The sequence below is a fragment of the Pelophylax lessonae genome, assembly GCF_965119305.1.
Source record: "Pelophylax lessonae genome assembly, chromosome: 6".
NCBI lineage: Eukaryota > Metazoa > Chordata > Amphibia > Anura > Ranidae > Pelophylax > Pelophylax lessonae.
The window spans coordinates 311,094,567-311,120,592 of record NC_138773.1 but is presented as its reverse complement, the minus strand read 5'-3'; the positions used below and the strand labels follow the sequence as shown (position 1 = coordinate 311,120,592).

At 45.8% G+C, this 26,026-nt stretch overlaps 1 protein-coding gene across 5 annotated transcripts in view; it reads left to right on the top strand.

Moving 5' to 3' along the window:
* Positions 1-26,026, top strand: part of TNS1 (tensin 1) — an 805,414-nt gene that overhangs the window by 259,150 nt on the left and 520,238 nt on the right. For all 5 annotated transcript variants that reach the window (XM_082260250.1, XM_082260249.1, XM_082260247.1 and 2 more), the window contains exon 2: positions 10,771-10,885. In XM_082260250.1, coding sequence (XP_082116376.1) covers positions 10,771-10,885 — 115 coding nt within the window. The remainder of the gene's footprint in view (positions 1-10,770; positions 10,886-26,026) is intronic.

The window sequence follows — 26,026 nt, the reverse complement described above, 5'->3', positions numbered from 1 at the left end:
TGCTGCCACCACCATGCTTCACTGTAGGGATGTATTGGTCAGGTGATGAGCGGTGCCTGGTTTCCTGCAGACATGACGCTTGCCATTCAGGTCAAATAGTTCAATCTTTGTTTCATCCGAACAGAGAATTTTGTTTCTCATGGTCTGAGAGTCCTTCAGGTGCCTTTTGGCAAACTCCAGGCGGGCTGTCATGTGCCTTTTACTGAGGTGTGGCTTCCGTCTGGCCACTCTACCATACAGGCCTGATTGGTGGAGCGCTGCAGAGATGGTTGTTCTTCTGGAAGGTTCTCCTCTCTCCACAGAGAAACGCTGGAGCTCTGTCAGAGTGACCATCGGGTTCTTGGTCACCTCCCTGACTAAGGCCCTTCTCCGCCGATCCATCAGTTTGGCCGGGTCGGCCCGCTCTAGGGAAGAGTGCTGGTGGTTCCAAACGTCTTCCATTTATGGATGATGGAGGCAACTGAGCTCATTGATACCTTCAATGCTGCAGAAATATTTCTGTACCCTTCCCCAGATCTGTGACTCCATACAATCCTGTCCCAGAGGTCTACAGACAATTCCTTGGACTTGATGGCTTGGTTTGTGCTCTGACATGAACTGTTAACTGTGTGACCTTATATCAGGGATCCTCAAACTACGGCCCTCCAGCTATTGAAGAACTACATGTCCCAGAAGGCATTGTAAAACTCTCACATTAACAGACATGACAAGGCATGATGGGAATTGCAGTTCTTGAACAACTGGAGGGCCATCATTTGAAGACCCCTGACTTAAGCCCCGTACACACGTACCGATGGTCGGCATACAAATGTTCCTCTTTTCTCCCCGGGATGTCGGTGTCTGCTGAAAAGTGCAAAGACAGCACAAGGACAGCACAAGAATTTTGTCCGCCGACTGCAGAAGTGATGTCATGTAATGGTTAACTTTCCCTGTGTTTTCTATTTTCTGAGCATGCCCAGTCTTGCAAATCTGCGGTCTGTCGGCCGAATTGTGTACTGACAGGCGAACAATCGTCCGTTCTGGTGTCGGCATACAAAAATTTTCATGTTTGCAAGAAAGACTTTTGTCCGCGGATTGTGCGCAGACATCTGTCGGAGGCACCATACTAACACGCGTACAATCGGCAGATCCTTCGTCCACCGACGTTTGTATGCCGACGATCGGTACGTGTGTACGGGCCTTTATATAGACAGGTGTAGGCCTTTCCAAATCATGTCCAATCAACTGAATTTACCACAGGTGGACTCCAAGCAAGTTGTAGAAACATCTCAAGGATGATCAGTGGAAACAGGATGCACCTGAGCTCAATTTTGAGCGGCATGGCAAAGGCTGTGAATACTTGTAGATGGGATTTTTTCCTTTTTTTTATTTGTAATAAATTTGCAATGATTTCAAATAAATTTCTTTCATTCATTATGGGGGATTGTTTGTAGAATTTTGAGGAAAATAACGAATTTAATCCATTTTGGAATAAGGCTGTAACATAAAATGTGGAAATTTCCGGATGCACTGTATAACTGGCCTTTGCAGCAAGGAGCACTGGAAGAGAAATGTATGTCAAATAAAACCAAAGAATTTCCAAGCTCAGCTTACCGACAAGCCTGGGACCAACCAAATTATCCTGTCTAAAGCTGGATACACACTATAAGATTTTCTGAAGACTTTTTCCTTCAGATTTACCTTTTCTATGTAGTGCAAGGGCCTGCCGGATTGCATACAAATTGAAAGTGTTTAGGTCTGACCTCATATTATATGATTTTGGTAAGTCTAAAGGAAAAAGTCTTCAGAAAATCTTATAGTGTGTATGGCCCTTAAAGCTGGATACACACTATACAACTTTTGTTGATAGATTTCCTTTAGATTTACCTTTTCTTTGTAGTGCAAGGGTCTGCCTGATTGCATACAAATAGAAAGGGTTTAGGTTTGAACTCATATTATATGGTTTTGGTAAATCTAAAGGAAAAAATCTAAAGAAAATTATATAGTGTGTATCCAGCTTAACAGTATGCGTTAAATCAGGGGTTTAGTTGCACACATTTGCAAATACGTGTGTAAGCTGCAGGCCCCAGCAAGGCACCCTGTTAACCATTTTTTGCATTTCTTGTAAGAGCATATGCCTCCATAGGCGGATCCGTGCTGCTCAGCGGGGATCGATCCGCCGATCCCCGCTGAGCCGGCGGATGACAGCTCCGTCTCCGCTTGCAGTGCGGAGAGGGAGCTGTCACAGCCCCCGCTGCTCTCTATGGGGGATCGGATGAGAGCGGACCGCCTGTCCGCTCTCATTCGATCCGATCCCTGAACGGATGGAAAAATAGGGTCTCCATCCGTCCGGATTTCACGGACAGGATCGGATACGGATGGCAGCGGGTGTCAGCAGAGGTGTCTCCGCTGACATCCGCTGCCCCATAGAGCTGCATGGAGGATCCGATCAGATCCGCCTAAAAAACTGACAGGCGGATCTGATCGGACCGCCCGTGTGAAAGAGCCCATAGTGTGCATGGACACATTGTCTAACATGGAGGGGAGTTTCCAGGCAGAAAAAAATAACCCCCTTAAAAAAGCTCAAAATCCTGTAGGAGCCACTTATTTGAGCCTCTTTAAGATGCAGTCCTAAGTGTGCGAAAAAGCATGAAAAAGCTCAAAACCGCACAAAAAAAAAAATAGGAAAATTTAACTGAGGGGTTTGTGTAAAAAAAAAAAAATGCTTATGCTCAAAAAAGCTCAAAGAAACTCAATAAAAAATGTGTAAAAGAGCACATAAAAGCACAAGCGTCTTCAAGCTGAAATAAAAGCTCAAATGCCTGTAAAAGCAACTTTTTTTTTTTGAGCTGCAATGTGCACGAGCCCTTAGAAATGTTAAAACTTCTTCCTTTTATATATTTACTCTCTATATACTGGGTTCAGTTTTGCGCCCTTTGCACATGGGGCTGCCTGGCTGCAGTGTTGTCCCTCCTGGTGTTTTAGGCTCCATTCACACCTATGTTTGCTTTTGTGCGTTTCTGCAGTGCTTTTTGTTGTTATTTTTTACTGCGATTTGCATTTTTTGGGGGTTTTTCTGGCAAATTTGTTGTAGGGCAGAAAAAAAATTGCGGCAAAATTGCGATAAAAATGCACTACATACTTTTCTGCAGGTCTATTAAACCAAAAATGCAAAAAAAGCACCGTTTTGCATTAAAAAAAGTCCCTGACCCTTTCCAAAAAAGCAGAGGCACAAAAATGCATTGATGTGAACGTGTTGCATAGAAACCCATGTTAAAAAAAGAAAGAAAAAAAAAATGTCCTGCGTTTCTGCAAAAAGCATGAAATAATGCATTTGTGTGAATAGAGCAGGGATCTCCAAACTTTAGCTGTTGTGGAACTACACGTCCCATGAGGCATCATAAAAAATGTTGACATTCACAGACATGACTAGGCATGATGGGATTTGTAGTTCCTGAACAACTGGAGGGCCATAGTTTGTAGACCCCTGGAATAGAACCTTAGTGCTCGGGGGGGGGGGGGGGGTTGGCAGATGCGGGTGGCAGCGTCCAGTTGCCACCACCCCTTTAAAACAAAAACCCATATTAATTACACAGGTTCTGTGGCTGATTAACATGGTAATTAAACTCAATTGGTGCCTTATCTCAGCCTTTCTCAACCAGTGTGCCACCAGAGGTCCTCAGGTGTGCTGCGGGATCATGGGAGAGAAAGGCTGTCAGATGAGCCCAATCTCCCGATCCCCTGTCAGCCTCAAAAGTGAAGGTAAAGGGAGGGGAAGCGTGCTGTGCTCTCTGCTTCCCCCTACAGTGCAGTACCTGGCTAAATGAAAAAGGTACTGTGCTAGAATGTTTCAAAAGGCTTTATATATATATATATATATATATATATATATATATATATATATATATATATATATATGTGTGTGTGTGTATATGTTTATGACCAGCGGCGGCCTGTCCATTGGGGGTGCAGGGGTGCCGCCCCCCCATCTATGCATCCGGCCCCCTAATCCACCTGCAGGGCGCTGGACACATGGATTCCAATAGGTTTTTTTTATTTTTGGAAGCACGTGATTAGAGCCAGAGGCTCTAATAGGCTTCAAAAAAGGGTGGGCTCGGGCGCAGAGCACTGCGCCCCGAGCCCACCCAGTTGTGTGACAATAGCGAATTAATATTGTCGCTATTGTCACACGGACCCTCCTCCTGGTCAATTAGGAAGATACCCGTTTCCCGATTGGCCGAAAGGAGAAGCCATGCCAAGGAGGAGGAGGAGACGCAGGAGAAGCCGCCGCTGCCTGCCTGCCCTCCACATGTTCAGGGTGAATGAGACGGCGACCAGGGGAGCTGGTGTGGTCCATCTACCACCCCCCCCCCCCCCAGCCCATGGAGCACCAGCTGCCACTGTGTATGACTATATGTGTGTATGTATGTGTGTACATGTGTCTGTATGTGTGTTTGTACATGTGTGTGTATGTATGTTTTAATCCTGACCCCCTCCATTCCTGTACCATCAGAACTGCTCTTGTAGGGCTTGTTTGTGATAGCAGCAAGAATTGCTGCTACTCTGAAACGCAATCCATGCTCAGATCGCTTTTTTTAGAAGCATTTAACAGGTGGTGAAGACGCAAAATGTTGCCTCCTTACCACCTGTTTTAAGCCCATAAATGCAGCATTATTACCACACCGCAACCATGCAATGCACACAGTTGCGGGGTGGTTGCCGTGCAGCCCCATTCACCCTGGCTATACCTCTAGCTGCAGCCAAAGCATGTGTAAACCCCCAGCTGCTGTCTTTGCAGCTAAAGGGGGAGAAGTTGGGGGTGGTAAAAACAGCTCAACCATGTGGTTTTACCACCCCTCCAACCTAACATGTGAACAAGTCCTTTGTTCACATCTTGTGTTGCTGTGTGTACGGCAGCCCATTCATTTCAATGGGCTTCCCTACTTGCAGAAATGCAGGGGAAGAAGTCCCTGACCCTTTTTTTTTTTTAAATTGGGCCGCACCAAAAGCACCCCCATGTTTTCCAATGTGTGGGGTACCATTAAGAATTAATTGCCCCCCTAAAGAGCAGAGCATTTGTCTGTGTGTCAGGAACGAGCGCGATTTTGCGCGTGTTTCCATAACACGCAGTAACGTGAACCAAGCCTTGGACAGGGGTGCCTCAAGACTGAAAATACTTTTCAAGGGCGCCCCCCGACTAAAAAAAAAAAAGGTGGAGAAACCCTGGTTTAAAAATAAATCAGCCTCATGACCTGTGTTATTCATATATGTTCTGGTTTAAAGGGATGGGGTGACAACCCTAGTCCAGCCCCGCTGCAGACAGCCTGGCGACATCTGTGGTAGGATGGGGCTGAATGCTACTCTGAGTGGTACCCATGTTTATGGGTCGAATGCCCTCCTTCTCTGTCCTCTAGATCAGTGTTTAGCAACCCTGGTCCTCAGGGCCCACTAACAGGCCAGGTTTGCAAGATAACTGAAATACATCCCAGGTGATATAATTTGCTGCTCAGTGATTGCAGTATTCTTGTCTGCATCTCCTCAAGGTAATAGTTAAAATCTGGCCTGTTAGTGGGCCCTGAGGACCGGAGTTGAGGACCACTTATCTAGACGTCGCTCATAAATGTCTGCATTTGTGCAGATCCAGCTACTCCTAGCTCATTCTGTACTGTACTTGGTTATATAGCGAAGGTCTGCAGGGTGTGCTGTGCTGCCCTCTGCTGGCTAGTCAACAGAGAGCAAGGCAATCTCTAATGTCAGCAGTAAGGTTTTACAAATATCAGAATACAAGATATTGGACTTTCAAGCTGAGTGTAAAGAAAAACGAAATTATAATTATAGCGACAACGTGTTTTCTCAAAGTTTTTCCATGAGACTTTTACCCTTTTGCAGTTACACAGTTTATAGCTTCATAGTTGCCAACATTTGAAAAAAAATTCCAGGGACACTTTGCAGCACAGCTATCAATTACTTACCACACCCACTTCCCTGAAGCTCCGCCCACTCCACATAATTAATCCCCGCCTACTTATCATCAGATTATAGGGTCTACTCAATAAAGAGAGAATTACAGGAAAGTGAAAAGGGAATTTTAAACTTAAGACCAAAGTAGCAGAGTTGGAATAATTCTCCCATTCAGCTGCACTACTTCTGCCTAAAGTTTAAAATTCTCATCACAATTCCCTGCAATTCTAAACTGTAAAACGTGCTCAGGTGTGACCATACAAAAAAATTTATATGGAAATATAAATAAAGTGCAAAGTGTAAATAAGTACATTGCAGGGACAATGTAAATTACCCGGGACAGGCTCCTATTTGCCGGGACTGTCCCGGCAAAAACAGGACAGTTGGCAAGTATGTAGCTTGCATCTCATACTTTAAGTCCTTTCTTAATCCAGTGGTTCTGTATATCAGGAAGATTGATATTCTTCCTGCTGAAGTAAAGGATACGCCACACATAGCATCCAATGTCTAGTCAAAGTAGAGTGGTAGAGTTGTATTTAGAGAGAATAGTAATAAAGTGCAACCTCTGTGCAGAACTACATAGCAGGAAGCAGAGATTGCACATTGAACTTTATTATCACCATGTGGATATGAGGTTAGAAACAAGGTATGGAAACTGGTTTCCTATTGCATGGTTAATTACCATTCTGATGGCAAGGGGCATTATACATGAAGACTTAGAAAGTCTTATTGTCATAGAAACATAGAAATGTGGCGGCAGAAAAAGACTGAGTAGTCCATCGAGTCTGCCCATCATTTTTTCCGTTAACGTTGTTGTCTGAGTATGGATCTATGTTTATCCCAAGCATATTTGAAGCCATTTAGGCCCCTTTCAAACTTATGTGACTTGTTCTGTGATTTAGGACTGCGAAATCGCAAGACAAGTCGTTCTCCATTATTGCCAATGAGTACCGTTCATATCTGTGCGACTTGAAGTTGCACCGACTTCAAAGTAGTCCCTGCACTGCTTTGGCTTGATTTTTGATGCGTTTTGAGGTCCAAAGACATAGGCATCGCTTCAAGCCCAGTAAAAATCGCATCAAAATCGCAGCAACAACGTCGCAGCAAAATCATGCGACTTTTAAGTCGCACACATGTAAAAAGGGGCCTTAGGCCCCTTTCACACATGCAGACCGTTCAGATCCACCTGTCAGACTGCGAGCCAGGTCTTCTCATCTAAAGCCCCGTACACACGAATGATCGGCCGTCTTTTGTCCCCGGGCTGTCGTGTCTGTTGAAAAGTGCAAAAGACTGCACAAGAATTTTGTTCGCCGACTACAGCCGACTGCAGAAGTGATGTCATGTAATGGTTAACTTTCCCTGTGTTTTTTCTTTTCTGAGCATGCCCAGTCTTGCAAATCTGCTGTCTGTCGGCCGAATTCTGTATTGACTGACGAACAATCGGCCGCTCTGGTGTCGGCCTACAAAAATTTTCATGCTTGCAAGACCGATTCTGTTCGGCCGAGAGTGCGCTGTCGGCTGTCGGAAGCATCATACTAACAAGCCTACAATCGGCAGATCGGTCGTCGGCCGAAGCTTTTCCCATCATCATACCATCATATCATACCAGGAGGTAGCAGTGTGACTGCTTTATGGGGGTGCCAGACTGATTTGCCTCCTGGACCCTGCCCTCCAGCCCAATTCGCCCTATAAGACTGGCACTATATTAAAAGTGTGTAGCGCAAGCCGGCAGGGACCCTTTTTAGTGGGGGAGGAGGCTGTTTTTTTTTTCTTGTGCGTGGTGCATCCTTTTGCTGCCCCCCTGCAAAGTGCTGCCCTAGGCCTGGGCCTTGTTGGCCTAGGCCAAAATACAGCACTGCCCTGCAGTAGAGCGATCTGAAAGCGAGACTTTGAATCGCTCGTGGAGCGCAGCATGGAAGGGTGTGATGAAGATGGCAGTGCGAAAGACGGTCTATGTGGACATCTTTACCCCGGATGCCTGCATACTTAGTATTGTATCGCTACACTTATTGGGGCCTCTCTTCTCTTTTATACCCAGTTGGGACATGATGCTACTTGTATATCAAGACATCGCTTGTATATCAAGTCAAAATTTATTGTAAAAATTTTAGTATATAGAGGGGGATTAACCGCGCTTAAAGAAAATAATATTGAACAGCAGCAACTTCAAGTGTGACCACACCCTGTAGAATATTTGTAAATTAAGTTGCGCTAAGTGTGATAAATGGAGATGTAAAGTCCATAAAGTCCCAATAGTAAATGATGATGACAAAATCCTAGATGTAATCCTGGACCAGACTCCCTTAAGGGTATAGGCTTACCAGATTCAGGTAAGAGAAAAGCAGATGCTCAATGAATCTTGTCACCTTGATAGAAGATCCAGGCCCACGTGAGCGGTAGACTCAATGGTCATTGGATCATGAAAAAAATGTAAAATACGCAATAGCGTAAAACCCAACAAATAGGTAAATATCACCAATGTGACTTGAGAATAACGTGTGTAAAAATTAGACCACCACCAAAGATTCTTATTATCAGTGGGCAAGTGTATATTAAAGAAAATGGTGTGTGTTAAATACCCCTTACCAAATATAAATAAGGGTAGGTGTATATAAACCAATAAATAATTCCAGCTGAAGTTGCCTCTTACCAGACGACTATAATGGATGTGCCAAAGTGAAAAAAACAATGATGAAAGATAGGTGTAGAACCATCACCAGCTAGATGAGCCTCTTACCATGTGAACGAAATCAAAATGTGTAAAATCAGATTCCAATAAGACACCAAGATTCAGTACCGAAAAGGAACCAGTAGGGGTCACCTCTTACCAGATCTTTAGATCAACCACGCTTGTATGATATTAATTGGTTGGGGGTCCGGCAACAGACTCGAGCAACTGATCCTCAGATGTTCCCAATGTTCACCATTCAAAAAGAGAGAAAGAGGCTCCCATAGCGTAAAACAGTAAAATTTATTCCAAAAATAAAAGCAAGAACACTCACAGAAACCAGGATGGAATGAGCAATTGTATACAGCCGCCGGCCGAACGGCTTCGCTCGCCCGCACTCTCTGGTCGCGATCGGATGACGTCAGTACGCCGTGCCCTGACGACGTTTCGTCACAGATGACGTTTTCACCTTTGAAAACGTCATCTGTGACGAAACGTCGTCAGGGCACGGCGTACTGACGTCATCCGATCGCGACCAGAGAGTGCGGGCGAGCGAAGCCGTTCGGCCGTTCGGCCGGCGGCTGTATACAATTGCTCATTCCATCCTGGTTTCTGTGAGTGTTCTTGCTTTTATTTTTGGAATAAATTTTACTGTTTTACGCTATGGGAGCCTCTTTCTCTCTTTTTGAATGGTGAACATTGGGAACATCTGAGGATCAGTTGCTCGAGTCTGTTGCCGGACCCCCAACCAATTAATATCATACAAGCGTGGTTGATCTAAAGATCTGGTAAGAGGTGACCCCTACTGGTTCCTTTTCGGTACTGAATCTTGGTGTCTTATTGGAATCTGATTTTACACATTTTGATTTCGTTCACATGGTAAGAGGCTCATCTAGCTGGTGATGGTTCTACACCTATCTTTCATCATTGTTTTTTTCACTTTGGCACATCCATTATAGTCGTCTGGTAAGAGGCAACTTCAGCTGGAATTATTTATTGGTTTATATACACCTACCCTTATTTATATTTGGTAAGGGGTATTTAACACACACCATTTTCTTTAATATACACTTGCCCACTGATAATAAGAATCTTTGGTGGTGGTCTAATTTTTACACACGTTATTCTCAAGTCACATTGGTGATATTTACCTATTTGTTGGGTTTTACGCTATTGCGTATTTTACATTTTTTTCATGATCCAATGACCATTGAGTCTACCGCTCACGTGGGCCTGGATCTTCTATCAAGGTGACAAGATTCATTGAGCATCTGCTTTTCTCTTACCTGAATCTGGTAAGCCTATACCCTTAAGGGAGTCTGGTCCAGGATTACATCTAGGATTTTGTCATCATCATTTACTATTGGGACTTTATGGACTTTACATCTCCATTTATCACACTTAGCGCAACTTAATTTACAAATATTGTAAAAATTTGCTTGTCTTGCAAAGCGCTCTCAAACCAAGTTACTCTCAAACCGAGGTTTTACTATATATATATATATATATATATATATATATATATATATATATATATATATATATATATATATATATATATATATATGTATGTGTATAGTATATTGCTCACATACATAAGTAGCAGGATGCTATGCCGTAGTTCCAGGCTCCAAATCTGCCCATTCTGAGAATTGAAGTGCTTCCACCTACATCTGGGTGTTCTCCCTTCTCCCGTTGTAATGTGCAATAATTGTAACCTCCACCAGGGAGGGCTGGTTCATGGTTTTAATGGTCCTGGCAGGTTTACAGACCTGGGGGAACTTGCTGCTGGAATTCCTGAGAGATAGAAGAACCCATCAGGTGGTTTAAATCTCCAGTTTTTGGGTGGGGTGACCATGTGGTCATTAGAAGGCTTCTCAAATCTTACAGAGTTCACCCTCACTGTTGCCAATTTGGCCATTCATGGTGAGAACAATTCTTCGGTACACAGGTCTGTGCATGCCATTTATATACTGTGTGTGTGTGTGTGTATATATATATATATATATATATATATATATATATATATATATATATATAGTAGTGGCAGTGTATGATGTAATCTCCTTTTTGGGAGATTGGACAATTTAACGTGAATGATGGAGGAAGTGAAAGGACAGATTGTTGATGAATACTGAACATTCCTGTTTTCTATTTCACAGCCTGAAGACCTGGAGGGACAGAACTGTCATACATTTAAGATAAAGAACTTTAAGAAGGTGAAGTCATGTAGCGTGTGCAAGCAGGCGATTACCAGGGAGGGGAGTGCTTGCCGAGGTGAGTCCATTACATTTTCTGACACTTTCCCAGCTTCAGCACTAAAAAAAAACAAAAAAAAAAAAAAAAAAAAAAAACAGATCTCCAGATTAGGAAAAGATTTCTAGAGGTGACCTCACCGAGGAGAGACGATCTGATCCTTTTATATCACAAGGATCCCTGACAATGAGAGCCCGAAAAGTGGAGGTGATCCCCTAAAGCGTAACTAAGCCCATAAACAAAGATTTATTATATTGTTGCTTATTAATATTTGGATGTGATGGCTGCATTAGTTTGCTTTTTTTTAACCAGGCTTTTATTTTATGTGATGATCGGCCGGTAACACACCCCGCTGTCTTGTGGTGGCTACATTCATTCCTATGTTATGTATGAAGGAGCAACGTAGCCACCCTTGGGCAGCAGCATTGTCAGTCGGTGGAAAGGGCAGTGTTTAGGGTTGCCACCTCGTCCCTTTAAACCAGGACACACCTTAATTACACAGGTTCTGTGGCTGATTAAGGTGGTAATTAATCTCACTTAGTAACTTATCTGCATTATATCAGCCTCAGAACCGGTGTAATTAACTGGTTCCCGACTGCCCGCCGCAGTTTCACTGCTACAGGCTGGCCCTCCTGCAAGAACCAGCGTAGCTCTACATCTGTTGCGCGCGTGGTGTTGGGGGCGGACTACAAAAAGACCCCAAATCTTGCCTTTACCTTTTTAAAAGCGAAAGATAAGATAAAAAAGAAAAAAAAAATGTGATTTTTTTTTTTTTTTTTTTTTCTTTAAACCACTTTACCACCGGAGGATTTTGCTGTCTTACGTCTGGGCCACTTTTTGCGATTTGGCACTGTGCGACTTTAACTGACAATTGCGCAGTCATGCAAATCTGTACCCAAACGAAATTTACGTCCTTTTTTTCCCACAAATGGAGCTTTCTTTTGGTGGTATTTGATCACCTGTGCGATTTTTACTTCTTGCGCTATAAACAAAAAAGAGCGAAAATTTTGAAAAAATAACTATTTTTCACATTTTTTTTATATGAAATTGCCCCCAAAAAAATTTAAAAAATCAAAATTTTTTATCATTTTTGATAAAAATTTGTTTTCTGCTACCTATTTTTGGTAAAAAAAAAATCACAATAAGCGTATTTTGATTGGTTTGCGCAAAAGTTATTGCGTTTACTAAGGGAAAGATTTCTGTCATTTTTGGTGTTTTTTTGTTTTTTTTTTAACGAGTAATGGCGGTGATCTGCGTTTTTTTTTTTTTTTTGCGGCACTTCGACATTGCGGCGGACAGATCGGACCCTTGACTGACATTTTTGACACTTTTGGGGGTACCAGTGACATTATTACAGTAATCAGTGCTATAAATATGCACTGTTACTGTAAAAATGACACTGGCAGGGAAGGGGTTCATTTTATTGGAGAGGGAGGGGTTAATGTATGCCTGGTGCTTACTAACGTGTGTGGGGGGAGGTGACTGAGTGACACAGGGACAGATCGCATGTTCAGCTATGCTGAACCCTGCAATCTGTCACTGTCTGTCACATAGGAGATCCTCCCGCTCTGTTTACACAATCGGGTGGATCTCCACACTCGATTCCCCGACGATCGGGGAAGAGCGGCGGTGATCGCCGCCGCTCCTCCCCTGGCCCAACTCCTGCTGTGACTGAAAACAGCGGGAGCGAGCCTCCGGCGGCGCGCGCCGCCCACAAGGGGAGGAGTCCAGCGACGTAGGTCTACATCGCTGGACGATAACGAGCCACATTGCCGCAGTAGCAGCAATGTGGGCGGGGGTAAAGCGGTTAATCTCAGTACCTTATCTGCATTATATCAGCCCCAGAACCGGTGTAATGAACTGGTTCCCGACTGCCCGCCACAGTTTCACTGCTACAGGCTGGCTCTCTTGCGAGAACCAGCGTAGCTCTACATCTGTCGCGCACGTGGTGTTGGGGGGGGGGGGCGCACTACAAAAAGACCCCAAATCTCGCCTTTACCTTTTTAAAAGCAAAAGATATAATAAAAAAAAAAAGGATTTACTTCCAGCCTGGACCAAAAATGACGTCACGATGTCGCTTTGTTCCTCCAAGGCCATAGAGGCGATCAGAGTATCTACTCTTTGACCGCCTCTGGGACTAACCGGCTGCACCGTTAAGATCGTTTCTGGGCCAAACCAGCGGAAACGGTAAGCTCGAGAAACACTGGCGAGCTCCGGAAGGGGGTGTCCCGCCACTTCTGAAAGTGTTCCAGCTGCTTATGAGCGGCTTGGAACAGTTTCATGAGAAAGCCAGCCGCAGGCCGAAAATAATACCGGGGGTTATGGATGATATCTTCAGCCATAATCCCAGTAAACAACTTCAAAGCCGTAACATATATAAACTTATTGTCTTGAAGTGGTAAAACAATAAAAAAAAAATGTGTTTTTATGTATTATTTTAATACTGGAAAATTATCATATAAAACTGATGACACTGCAGATCTCATTGCAGCCTGAAGGTGGCAGTGTTTATCTGCAGGCTGACATTACATTTTGCAAGTTAGCTTTTAAAATGTGTGTTTTATTTTTTTTGTGCTTTTTTTTTTTTTTTTTTTCTCCCCCTTTTTTTTTTTATTTTTTTTTTTTAGTTTGGTGACAAGGTCTCATTAAATATTGAATGTTTCAATCATCTTAGAATGTAAGTCCCGGTTCACACTAGGGCGACCTGTGAGGCGACCTGGTCGCCTCACAGGTCGCCGCAGGTCGCCTCCCATAGGGAAGCTGCGGACCCGTTCTAATAGGAGCGACACAAGTCGCTCCGACCTAGAAAAAGGGTCCGGAGCTTCTTTGGGGCGACCAGGAGGCGACCGCCATAGACTTCAATGTTATGAAGTCCGTGGCGGCCGCTTCGAGGTCTCGGCGCGCTGCTCGCACCGCGACCTCGGAGGACGCGGTGCGAAGTAGCGTCGCCCCTATGTGAACGGGGCCTAAGAATGCTGTGATAGGTATCTGGTATACAGATGGGTGTATATCCTTCTTCCCAATTTTTTAAAATGGAATTGAGGGACACCTATTAGCAAAAGGTATGTGGGCATAGGACACACCCTCCTGCCCCGCCCCCTTAAGGGAGAAATGTACAAAAAAAATACCAAAAAAAGATTAGTTAAACACATATATATATATATATATATATATATATATATATATATATATATATATATATATTTTTTATATATATATATATATATATATATATATATATATATATATATATATATATATATATATATGTATATGTGTGTGTGTGTATGTATATATATATATATATATATATATATATATATATATATATATATATATATATATATATATTAGAGCAGAGACTGTGAGCCAGGCCTTCTCATCCAACATCAGTGCCTGACCTCACAATTGGGCTTCTTGTGGACAGCCTTCCCAGAAGAGTTGAAGCTGTTATAGCTGCAAAGGGTAGGCCAACTCAATATTGAACCCTACGGACTAAGACTGGGATGCCATTAAAGTTCATGTCGGCGTCCCAATACTTTTGGTAATACAGTGTATGAGCATTAAGGGATGGACGGAGGGACCTCAGACACAACTTTGGCGCCAGAGAGAGCATCTGGCACCCAGTGGGCTGCAACGTATGAATGACACATTGTCAGCTGTGATTTGTCACAGAGGAAGTGTGAGCGGAGTACAGGTCACCCACACTCTTCTTATTTAATAATCAGCTACTACAGCTTCCAGATTCTGTAAACCACAGGAAACTGCCTATCGCCAGCTGATAGGGACCAGCGCCAGTCTTCTCAGGTCCCGGTAACTATGGACGTTCCTCTAAGTGGTCAGAGTTCAGGTGAGTCTGCTGGGTGGGTGTGGCTATGTACACACACAGTACAGGTATCACACTCTTTTTTTTTTTTGGGGTTGATTCAGTACAGCCTAAGGCAGGCCATAGATTGTGCATATTTCTTTGTTTCTACCAAGGGTTGCCAGATACAAAATTGCCCATCAACAAAGCCAGTGTTGGTGGGGGAATCCGTTCTGCTGGGAGCATTCCTGACCAGCAAAACACAATGATTACTGGTAGGGGCAATAGCCGCATGCCAAAAATGCAACAGGCTGGTTGTACTGAAATCAATCGATGGATCGACTTCCGTACAACTAGCCTGCCCATAGATGGGTCAAGTCTCAGCCGGTCCCTGCTGAAGCAGCCAACATTTAATCCATCTATAGCTGGTTTGAGTCCAGGTTATACCCCATATTTTAGAGTTCACCATGAAATAAAGTATGAACCCCCCCCCCCCAATCCTATACTGCTTACCTTTATCTGAATTGCAGGGTGTATCTTCTAGCACAGGGGTGTCAAACTCCGTTTCAGAGTGGGCCGCATCAGCATTATGGTTGTCCTTAAAGGGCCAGTCATATCTGAAATACTATATACATTTATCCAGGGCCTTTTTTTTCTCAGACTAGGTGCTGGAACGCAACCACAAACCCATACCCCCCCCCCCCTCCTCGGCCAAACTGCATCGAACAGTGGGTGTGGCACAATTGCACTGTGGGAGGATCTTAAAGAGGCAATAAATACCAGAAGTGGGTTATATGCGGAGTTTCGGGGTGCGCTGTGATGCAGAGTTTCGGGGTGCGCTGTGGTGCAGCGTACAGGGTGTGCGGTTTGGTGCAGGGTACAGAGTTCAGGGTTTGCGCTGCGGTAAAGGGTGCAGAGTTCAGGGTTTGCGCTGTGGTGCAGAGTTCAGGGTTTGCGCTGTGGTGCAGAGTTCAGGGTTTGCGCTGTGGTGCAGGGTTCAGGGTTTGCGCTGTGGTGCAGGGTTCAGGTTTTGCGCTGTGGTGCAGGGTTCAGGGTTTGCGCTGTGGTGCAGGGTTCAGGGTTTGCGCTGTGGTGCAGGGTTCAGGGTTTGCGCTGTGGTGCAGGGTTCAGGGTTTGCGCTGTGGTGCAAGGTTCAGGGTTTGCGCTGTGGTGCAAGGTTCAGGGTTTGCGCTGTGGTGCAAGGTTCAGGGTTTGCGCTGCGGTGCAAGGTTCAGGGTTTGCGCTGTGGTTCAGGGGTGAGCTGCGGTGCAGGGTTCAGGGTTTACGCTGCGCTGCAGGGTTTGCGCTGTGGTGCAAGGTTCAGGGTTTGCGCTGCGGCGCAGGGTTTGCGCTGTGGTGCAGGGTTCAGGGTTTGCGCTGTGGTGCAGGGTTCAGGGTTTGCACTGCGGTGCAGGGTTCAGGGTTTGCGCTGTGGTTCAGGGTTTGCGCTGCGGTGCAGGGTTCAGGGTTTGCTCTGCGGTGCAAGGTTCAGGGTTTGCGCTGCGGTGCAAGGTTCAGGGTTTGCGCTGCGGTGCAAGGTTCAGGGTTTGCGCTGTGGTTCAGGGGTGAGCTGTGGTGCAGGGTTCAGGGTTTGTGCTGTGGTGCAGGGTTCAGGGGTGAGCTGCGGTGCAGGGATCAGGGTTTGCGCTGTGGTGCAGGGTTCATGGGTGGGCTGTGGTGCAGGGATCAGGGTTTGCGCTGCGCTGCAGAGTTCAGGGTTTGCACTGCGGTGCAGGGTTCAGGGTTTGCACTGCGGTGCAGGGTTCAGGGTTTGCGCTGCGGTGCAGGGTTCAGGGTTTGCGCTGCGGTGCAGGGTTCAGGGTTTGCGCTGCGGTGCAGGGTTCAGGGTTTGCGCTGCAGAGTTCAGAGTTTACGCTGCGCTTCAGTGTTCAGGGGTGCGTTGTGGTGCAGAGTTCAGGGGTACTTATGTACAGAGTGCAGAGTTCAGGGGTGCCTATGTGCAGAGTTCTGTGGTACAGAGTGCCCTGCTGCTGAATGATCTTCATGCAGAGTGCAGGGTTTAGGGGTGTGCTATACACAGTGTGCAGGGTTCAGCTCTCTTTCACAGGCTGTCCACGTCTCACCTCTACCCCTCCCCCTGGGGGCAAAGGCCAAATAAAATGGTCTGGAGGACCGGATTTGGGGAGGAAGGCACTAGAGCAGGGGTCGTGAAACATTTCAGTAAAAGGGTCACTTTGTATATTTTATTTTACATCAGGCCCCCCCCCCTTACTTTAGGGTCCCCATCAGGATCCCCCCTTCATGGTCCCCTATCAGAGCCCCCACACCTCTTATATCTGACTCCCTGTTACATCAAGGTCCCCATCAGAGTTCCTCTATTACAGTGCAGCACAGCTGGCTGCTGTCATGTCTTCCTCATGCTCAGTTTTCATTCTATATATAAACTGAATTGTTGACTTTTTTTTTTTTTTTTTCAAAACATGTTTCCTTCCTACTGCAAAAGCTGACGCCCAACTATTATTGCATTACCATTTCTCATCACTAGATGGCGGTGTTTCTCTGTTAAACAAAGATGTTGACACTTTGTATCAGGTTGTGCAGTGGGGGATACAATAGTTACATTCTGTGATTTATTGAAGCCCCGCCCTGATTGGTATGATGGTGTTTTCAATCAGAATGACTTTGATCAATCAGAGCATTGACTGAGCGCAGCACAATTTCTACTTTATTCAAATTAAAGCACATGCCTTCACTTTCTGATTATATTGCACACATTTCAGTTATCTTTCCTTTTCATAGTCAGTGGGAAAGTCATCTAATATTTTGGTGGGACAATCGACCAGTAATCAAATCAATAAAAAAAAAAATCAGACACATGTGACAATTAAAATTTCAATTATATTGAGACATTTTTGTACAATTAAACTATTAGACCAATTTTCAGAAACAAGATGGCAGCCCAAAAGATTAAGAATGAAGGCAATGCTTGTTACGGGTCAGTGAACCAAAACAAGCTCTGAAGCTAGGGACATTGAGGCTCCATTCGCATTTGTGCGACTTGGCATGCAGCTTTGGACACCCAGAGTCACATGACAAGTCGCAGCCAATGCATTTCAATGGAAGCTGTTCAAATCTATGCAACTTAACCGCTTGCCCACCGCATAACCAGGGCCGTCTTTAATATTGATTAGACCCTGAGCAAACATTTTTCCTGGGCCCTCCCAAATTCGCTTATCAACTTTTTGTGGGCTCAAGGGGCAGCTGCCTTGAGCCCCACAACAATGACTAGGCCCGGGGCAGCTGCCCCTTGAGATGGCCCTGCGCATTACTTGCATATATAACGGCAAAAGGGGCTCTGCCAGGGGCGTAACTACAGGGGTTGCAATTGCAAACGGCCCCATGCTCCAGGGGGCCTGTGCGGCTCCCCTGTACACCTGGATAGGAGGGGCGGCAGCATGTAGAGAAATCACTGTCCTCCTTTTTTCCTCCTGTAGCTGCAGGAGGAAAATGGAGGAGATTGGTTCCTCTGTATGCTGCCCCCACCACCCCTCCTATCCAGTTCACTTGTGTTCTGCTGCCTCTGGGCCCCTGTGTGCTTTCCCGGTCCCCCCCCCCCCCACTGTGCTGCCCCCCACCCCCAACGGTACTCCCTCACCTCTCCTGCCCGCTGCTGCAGGGGATGTGTCACAATAGAGAACCAGGAAGGGGTCGGTAAATATGTAATTTACCAGCTCCTTCCTTTTCTGAATGGACAGAGTCCTAGTCAGTGACATTGTAAAAAAATAAAATAAAATAATACAATTAAAATACCAAAAAAATAAAAACTACTGACCCCAGTGGGTGAACTTCCAGGATCGCAAAAGGTCACACTTGCGACCGGGCCCTGGCATTCCACCACCGTGGGGGGGGGGGGGCCCCAAGATGGCAGGAAGGGGGCCCACTGCAGAACTTGTGGAAGGGGGCCCACTGCAGAACTTGTGAAAGGGTCCTGCTGCGGGACCGTAATAAAGGACCCCACAATGAGAGTAAAGGGCCCCAGGATCAGTGGGAAGAGCCCCAGGCTTGAAGGGAAGGGTCCTGGCCAGGGGTACGGGGGGGCCCTTCATAGTTTCTTGCACCGGGGCCCTGAAGGTTCTAGTTACGTCTCTGGGCTCTGCTATCTAGTACGTGATCCAATAAGGAGGGGGGGGGGGTGGGGCTGAAGCACGCTGTGTGTGTGTGTGTGAATGGACACACAGAGCGTGGCTCAGGGGCTCTCGGAGGGGAGGAGCCGGAAGCGCCATTGGGGGAACCAAGAAAAGTAGGATGGGGGCTGCTCTGTGCAAAACTATTACACAGAGCAGGTAAGTATAACATGTTTTTTTTTTTTTTTTTTTTTTATTGTTTCCTTTAAAATTAATTTAATGCGTAATTTATACCTACAGGTGCGGCAAAGCTTGGGTGCGTTTCTGTGCGATTTTCGTGACCTTCCCGCACGTTGCATGTAGGGCAGCATTTTAATGGGCTTCTATATGCCTGAGAAACATGGAGAAGAAGTCTCTGAATGTTTTCCCAAAATGCATTGCACCCAACCGCATGGTGCTGCAGCATTCTGCAGTTTGGCGCACGTGTTTGTGGATGTGTGGGAGAGCCATGAATCAATTAATAGCACCGCCGCACGTCTGCTCAATGTGTTTGACATGTAGCAAAAGCATACGATTTTGCATATTTTCTTGACACATATAAATGTGAGCACCCCCCCCCCCCCTGCATCTGCAAACACACGTGCCAAACTGTGTGATGCCGCAGCACCATGTGGTTCGCTGCATTTTTTATAAGCGCTTCTGCATTCATCACCATTGAAATGAATGAGCTGCAATGCACATGGCAAGCAAAAACGTGCGTCATCGCGCCCGCGTCGTACCTGCTCAGAGGCATAACTAGAACCTTCAGGGCCCCACTGCAAGAAACCATGAAGGCCCCCCCTGACCAGGACCCCTTCCCTTCATGCCTGGGGCTCTTCCCACTGATCCTGGGGCCCTTTACTCTCATTGCGGGGCCCTTTATTACAGTCCCACAGTGGGATCCTTTCACAAGTTCTGCAGTGGGCCCCTTTCCTGCCATCTTGGGGCCTCCCCACAGTGGTGGGATGCCAGGGCCCGTTGGCAAGTGTCACCTTTGCGATCCTGGAAGTTCACCCACTGGTGTCAGTAGTTTTTTTTTTTTGGTATTTTTTTTATCATTTTATTTTTTTACACGGTCACTGACTATGACTCTGTCCATTCAGAAAAGGAAGGAGCTATTAAATTTACATATTTACCGACCCTTCCTGGTTCTCTATTGTGACAAATCCCCTGCAGCAGCCGGCAGGAGAGGGGAGGGAGCACAGTGGGGGGGTTGGGCGGTGTTCTATCAGAAAACCCTACCCCGTCAGATTTCCCTACCTACGTCATTTCCAGCGTGGGTTCGTCATGCACCAGCTGTAGCCGCGTCACACGTCCTACTGCGCATGCGCGGAATAGGTAGGGAATTTTGAGAACATCGTAAGGGGTGAGGCAAAAGTCCTACTGCGCATGAGCGGGCGCATGCGCACCAACGGATCATGTAGCGGCATCTCTTATAACAAACATCCATCCGATCTCCATGGCATACACTGCGCCGAGCCGACAATGGGACAATCCTATTCCCTACCCACACGCGCACGCCCACTGTCCCATTTTCGGGTCGGTGCAGTTTGGGGCATGGAGATCGGATTGTCGGGTCGGCGCAGTGTCGGCTCGGCGCTGTGTCGGGTCAGCGCAGTGTGGGCCATGGAGATCGCATGGATGTTTGTTATCAGAGATCCCGCTGCCCGACCCGTTGGTGCCCACGCGCCGGCACATGCACACTAGGTCTTTTGCCTGACCCTTTACAATGTTATAAAAATGCCCTACCTATTCTGCGCATGCGCAGTAGGACTTGTGACGCGGCTACAGCTGATTCATGACAAAGCCACAGCTGATCTGAAACTGGAATTCTGATAGGGTATGGTATTCTGACAGAACACCGGACCAAGGGAGCACACAGGGGCCCAGAGACAGCAGAACACAAGTGAACTGGATAGGAGGCGTGGCGGGGGCAGCATACAGAGGAACCAATCTCTTCTACTTTCCTCCTGCAGCTACAGGAGGGAAAAGGAGTACAGTGATTTCTCTACATGCTGCCCCCGCCGCCCCTCCTATCCAGGTGTACAGGGGAGCCGCACAGGCCCCCTGTTGCATGGGGCCCGGTTGCAATTGCAACCCTTGTAGTTACGCCCCTGCACCTGCTGCTATTCGGTGATTTCAATTCTTTCCAGCGATTGATCTCTTGCACCAGAATGAACTGACCACCAACAAGAGGTTAAGTTGCTCAGCGATTAATCTCATCCACGTGGTTTTATCGCTTCTGCAGGTTGTGTCCACGTTTTGGCGTCACATGTCCCGAATCTCGGAGGTTACGGCGTTCTGTAGCTGACACAAACAGAGGTGACTTATGGCTGAGTCAGATGATGCAGTAACAATGCTGGGAGTCACATGACTTCATTCTCCGAGCCGGGTCACCTCTACGGGGGAGACAAACACAGGACTCTGCCCCCTGCAGAGAGCAGGATGGAGCCGGATGTGGGGAGGCCAGCGCAGACACAACAGGTGAAAGTAGGTGGAGGGGATCCGGCATTTCACACGTCCTCCGCTTCTGGCTTTCGCTCGACTTCTCAGATCAAGTGGAAAATTTTTCAAAACGTCCCAAGCGGTCATCTGAAGATGCAAGTCGCCTGGTTCTTTGTCTTCATTATTTTCTGGCTTACGGACAATGTAATAAGCCTGCATGCATTGCAAGTCACAGAGAAGTTGTTTTTCCTGATCGGTGCACTTGCTTGGGATTCCTTTTTCAGAAAACATTGAAGCCAGTTCTGTAACAATGACAGCCAGGAAATTGGCATTTTTAGGAGACCACATAATGGCAGCCTACATACACTATATTACCAAAAGTATTGGGACACCTTCCTTTACACGCACATGAACTTTAATGGCATCCCAGTCTTATGCCTAGTACACACGCAACGATTATCGGCCGACCGATCGTCCGTCTTTTGTCCAGAGTTGTGTTTTGTTGGTTGGAATGTGCCTAGACTGCACACGAATTTTATCGGCCAACAAAAACCGACTGCAGAAGTGATGTCATGTGCTGGTTTACTTTCCGTGTGTTTTTTCTTCTCTGAGCATGCCCAGTCTTGCTCATCAGATTTTTGTCTGACGAAATCTGTACTGACTGACGGAAAATCGGCCGTTCTGTTGACGGCCAACAAAAATTTTATAGTCTACACACCAGATTTTGTTCGGCCGAAAAGTCGGAGTTGGTTGTCGGAAGCATCATACTAACAAGCCGAAGATCGGACGTTGGCCGAAAATTCACGGCCAACTATCGTTGCGTTTGTACTAGGCTTTAGTCCGTAGGGTTCAATATAGTGTTGCCCCCCCCCCCCCCCCCCTTGCAGCTATAACAGCTTCAACTCTTCTGGGAAGGCTGTCCACAAGGTTTAGGAGTGTGTCTATGGGAATGTTTGACCATTCTTCCAGAAGCACATTTGTGAGGTCAGGCACTGATGTTGGATGAGAAGGCCTGGCTTACAGTCTCCGCTCCAATTCATCCCAAAGGTGTTCTATCGGGTTGAGGTCAGGACTTTGTGCAGGCCAGTCAAGTTCCTCCACCCCAAACTCGCTCATCCATGTCTTTATGAACCTTGCTTTATGCAGTGGTGTGCAGTCATGTTGGAACAGGAAGGAGTCATCCCCAAACTGTTCCCACAAAGTTGGGAGCATGAAATTGTCCAAAATGTCTTGGTATGCTGACTCCTTAAGCGTTCCATTTCATTGGAACTAAGGGGCCAAGCCCAACCCCTGAAAAACAACCCCACGCCATAATCCCCCCTCCACCAAATGATTTGGACCAGTGAACAAAGCAAGGTCCATAAAGACATGGATGAGCGAGTTTGGGGTGGAGGAACTTTACTGGCCTGCACAGAGTCCTGACCTCAACCTGATAGAACACATTTTTGGGTGAATTAGAGTGGAGACTGCGAGCCAGGCTTTCTCGTCCAACATCCGTGCCTGACCTCACAAATGCGCTTCTGGAAGAATGGTCAAACATTCCCATAGACACACTCCTAAACCTTGTGAACAGCCTTCCCAGAAGAGTTGAAGCTGTTATAGCTGCAAAGGGTGGGCCAACTCAATATTGAACCCTACGGACTAAGGCTGGCCATACACTATACAATTTTCTTGTTCAACTTTCCTTTAGATTTACCAAAACCATGTAATATAGGGTCAAACCTAAACACTTTCAATTTGTATGCAGTCAGGCAGGCCCTTGCTCTACATAGTTATAGGTAAATCTAAAGGAAATTGAATAAGAAAATTGTATAGTGTATGGCCAGCCTAAGACTGGGATACCATTACCACTTCCCGGCTTGAAAAAGTGGTTTTACCCGGATGATATGCAGCTGCAGACATCAACCCGGTACTGTTTTTTTAGAGCCAGCGATCAGCTTTCTGGAGATAACAGATTCGGCTCGGCACGTCCGCCGGCTGGTTGAAGTCCCAAACAAAGCTGTCCCGAACGGCTTAGATCGGGTCTCCATTCATGTAACCCGGAAGCGATGTCACGACGTCCCTTCCAGTTTACTCGGCTACCAATGGCGCTGATTTTAAAAAAACTTACGATATTAAAAAATGATTTCGGTGGAAGTGCAGAGGAGGGGTTTGGTGTCTTTTAGACCCCTGATCCCTCTATATAGCATACCTGTCACTGCCTATTACTGTCAAAAGGATGTTTACATTCCATCTGACCACTATAAAAGTGATTTAAATGTTTAATTTTTTTTCAAGCAGTGTTAAAAATAAAAAAAATCGGAAAAAAAATTAAAAAAATTGAAAGCATTCCCGTGAGCTCGCGCACCAAAGAAAACGCATACGTAAGTCGCAAATGAAAATGGTGTTCCAATCATGTGAGGTATCGCTGCGATTGTCAGAGCGAGAGCAATAATTCTAGAAGATCTCCTCTGTAACCCTCTGAACTGCTAACCGTTAACCTTTTTTAAACATTGCCTGTGGAGATTTTTAAGTACCGTAGTTTGTCGCCATTCCATGAGTGTGTATAACTTTAAACTGAAACCTGTTGGGTGTCTATTCGGCGTGAAATCTTTCACAATATTCAAAAAAATTGGGCTAACTTTACTGTTTAGTTTTTCTAAAATTCAGTGAAGTATATTTTTTTTCCCCAAAAATTGCGCTTGAAAGACCGCTGCGCAAATACCGCTTGACAAAAAATATTGCAATGACCGCCATTTTATTCTCCAGAGTCTTTGCTAAAAAAATATATATACTGTATGGGGGGTTCTAGCAAAAAATACAGATTTTAAGTTGTAAACAACAAGTGTGGTCCTTAAGTGGTTAAAGTTCATGTGTGTGTAAAGGCAGGCGTCCCAATACTTTTGGTAATACCGCATATTTAAAAGCCAAGCAAGGGGATCAGCAGCACAAAAAAAGCATAATAAGTTCTTTAAAAAAAAAAAGGCAATTGTTTCACACACAGCTTTATCATTCAGTTCGGGCTTACATAGACTTTAACCCCTTCACACCTAAGAGTAAAATAAATCCTAATACCCAAGCACAATTTTTCAACTTTGACATGTGTTGGTAAAACTGTACCTATCATCACCTATCATCACAACTACTTTTGGGCATTCAGGTGGCTTGTACCACAATTTTGTTCAGGACATGGGCTTTCATTTCGTGGTAATGGTAATAGATATCTTCTCTTTTTTTTTTTTTTTTTTATCAAAGGAAAACTGTCCTAAAATAGTAAAAATAAATCATGTGCAGCCTCATTAGTCCCATCAGTGCAGCCTCATTAGTCCCAATAAGTGCAGCCTCATCATTGTCCATCAGTGCAGCCTCATCAGTCCCATCCTTGCCCATCAGTGCAGCCCTATCATTGCTCATCAGTCCCATCATTGCCCATCAGTGCAGACCCATCACTGCAGCCTCATCATTGCCCATCAGTGCAGACCCATCAGTGCAGCCTCATCATTGCCCATCAGTGCAGACTCATCAGTCCCATCATTGCCCATCAGTGCAGACTCATCAGTCCCATCATTGCCCATCAGTGCAGACCCATCAGTGCAGCCTCATCATTGCCCATCAGTGCAGCCTCATCAGTCCCATCATTGCACATCAGTGCAGCCTCATCAGTCCCATCAGTGCAGCCTCATCAGTCCCATCAGTGCAGCCTCATCAGTCCCATAATTGCCCATCAGTGCAGACCCATCAGTGCAGCCTCATCATTGACAATCAGTGCAGACCCATCAGTGCAGTCCCATCATTGCCCATCAGTGCAGCCTCATCAGTCCCATCATTGCCCATCAGTGCAGCCTCATCAGTCCCATCCTTGCCCATCAGTGCAACCCCATCATTGCCCATCAGTGCAGCCTCATCAGTTCCATCATTGCCCATCAGTGCAGCCTCATCAGTCCCATCATTGCCCATCAGTGCAGCCCCATCATTGCCCATCAGTGCAGCATCATCAGTCCCATCAGTGCAGACCCATCATTGCAGCCTCATCATTGCCCATCAGTGCAGACCCATCGGTGCAGTCCCATCATTGCCCATCAGTGCAGCCTCATCAGTCCCATCATTGCCCATCAGTGCAGCCTCATCAGTCCCATCCTTGCCCATCAGTGCAGCCTCATCAGTCCCATCCTTGCCCATCAGTGCAGCCTCATCAGTCCCATCCTTGCCCATCAGTGCAGCCTCATCAGTCCCATCCTTGCCCATCAGTGCAGCCTCATCAGCCCCATCATTGCCCATCAGTGCAGCCCCATCATTGCCCATCAGTGCAGCATCATCAGTCCCATCATTGCCTATCAGTGCAGACCCATCATTGCAGCCTCATCATTGCCCATCGGTGCAGCCTCATCATTGCCCATCAGTGCAGACTCCTCAGCCCACATCGGTATAGAAGAAAAATACTTATTTGCAAAATTTTATAAGGCTGGCCATACATTATACAATTTTCTTACAGTTTTCTGTACAATTTTCTTGAAATGTACCTTCAACTATGTAGTACACAGGCCTGCCTAATTGGATACAAGTGAGAGTGTTGTTTTAGCTTCGACCTCATATGTGGTTTGTGGTAAATCTAACAGAAAATTGTACAAGAAAATTGAACATGTATGGCCAGCCTAACTGAAATGAAACGAAGAAAGGTTGTTTTTTTTTTTTTGTTTTTTTTCAAAATTTTCGGTCTTTTTTATTTTTTTAGAAGAAATAAAAACTCAGTAGTGATTAAATACCACCAAAATAAAGCTCTATTTGTCTAAAACCAAATGATAAAAATAT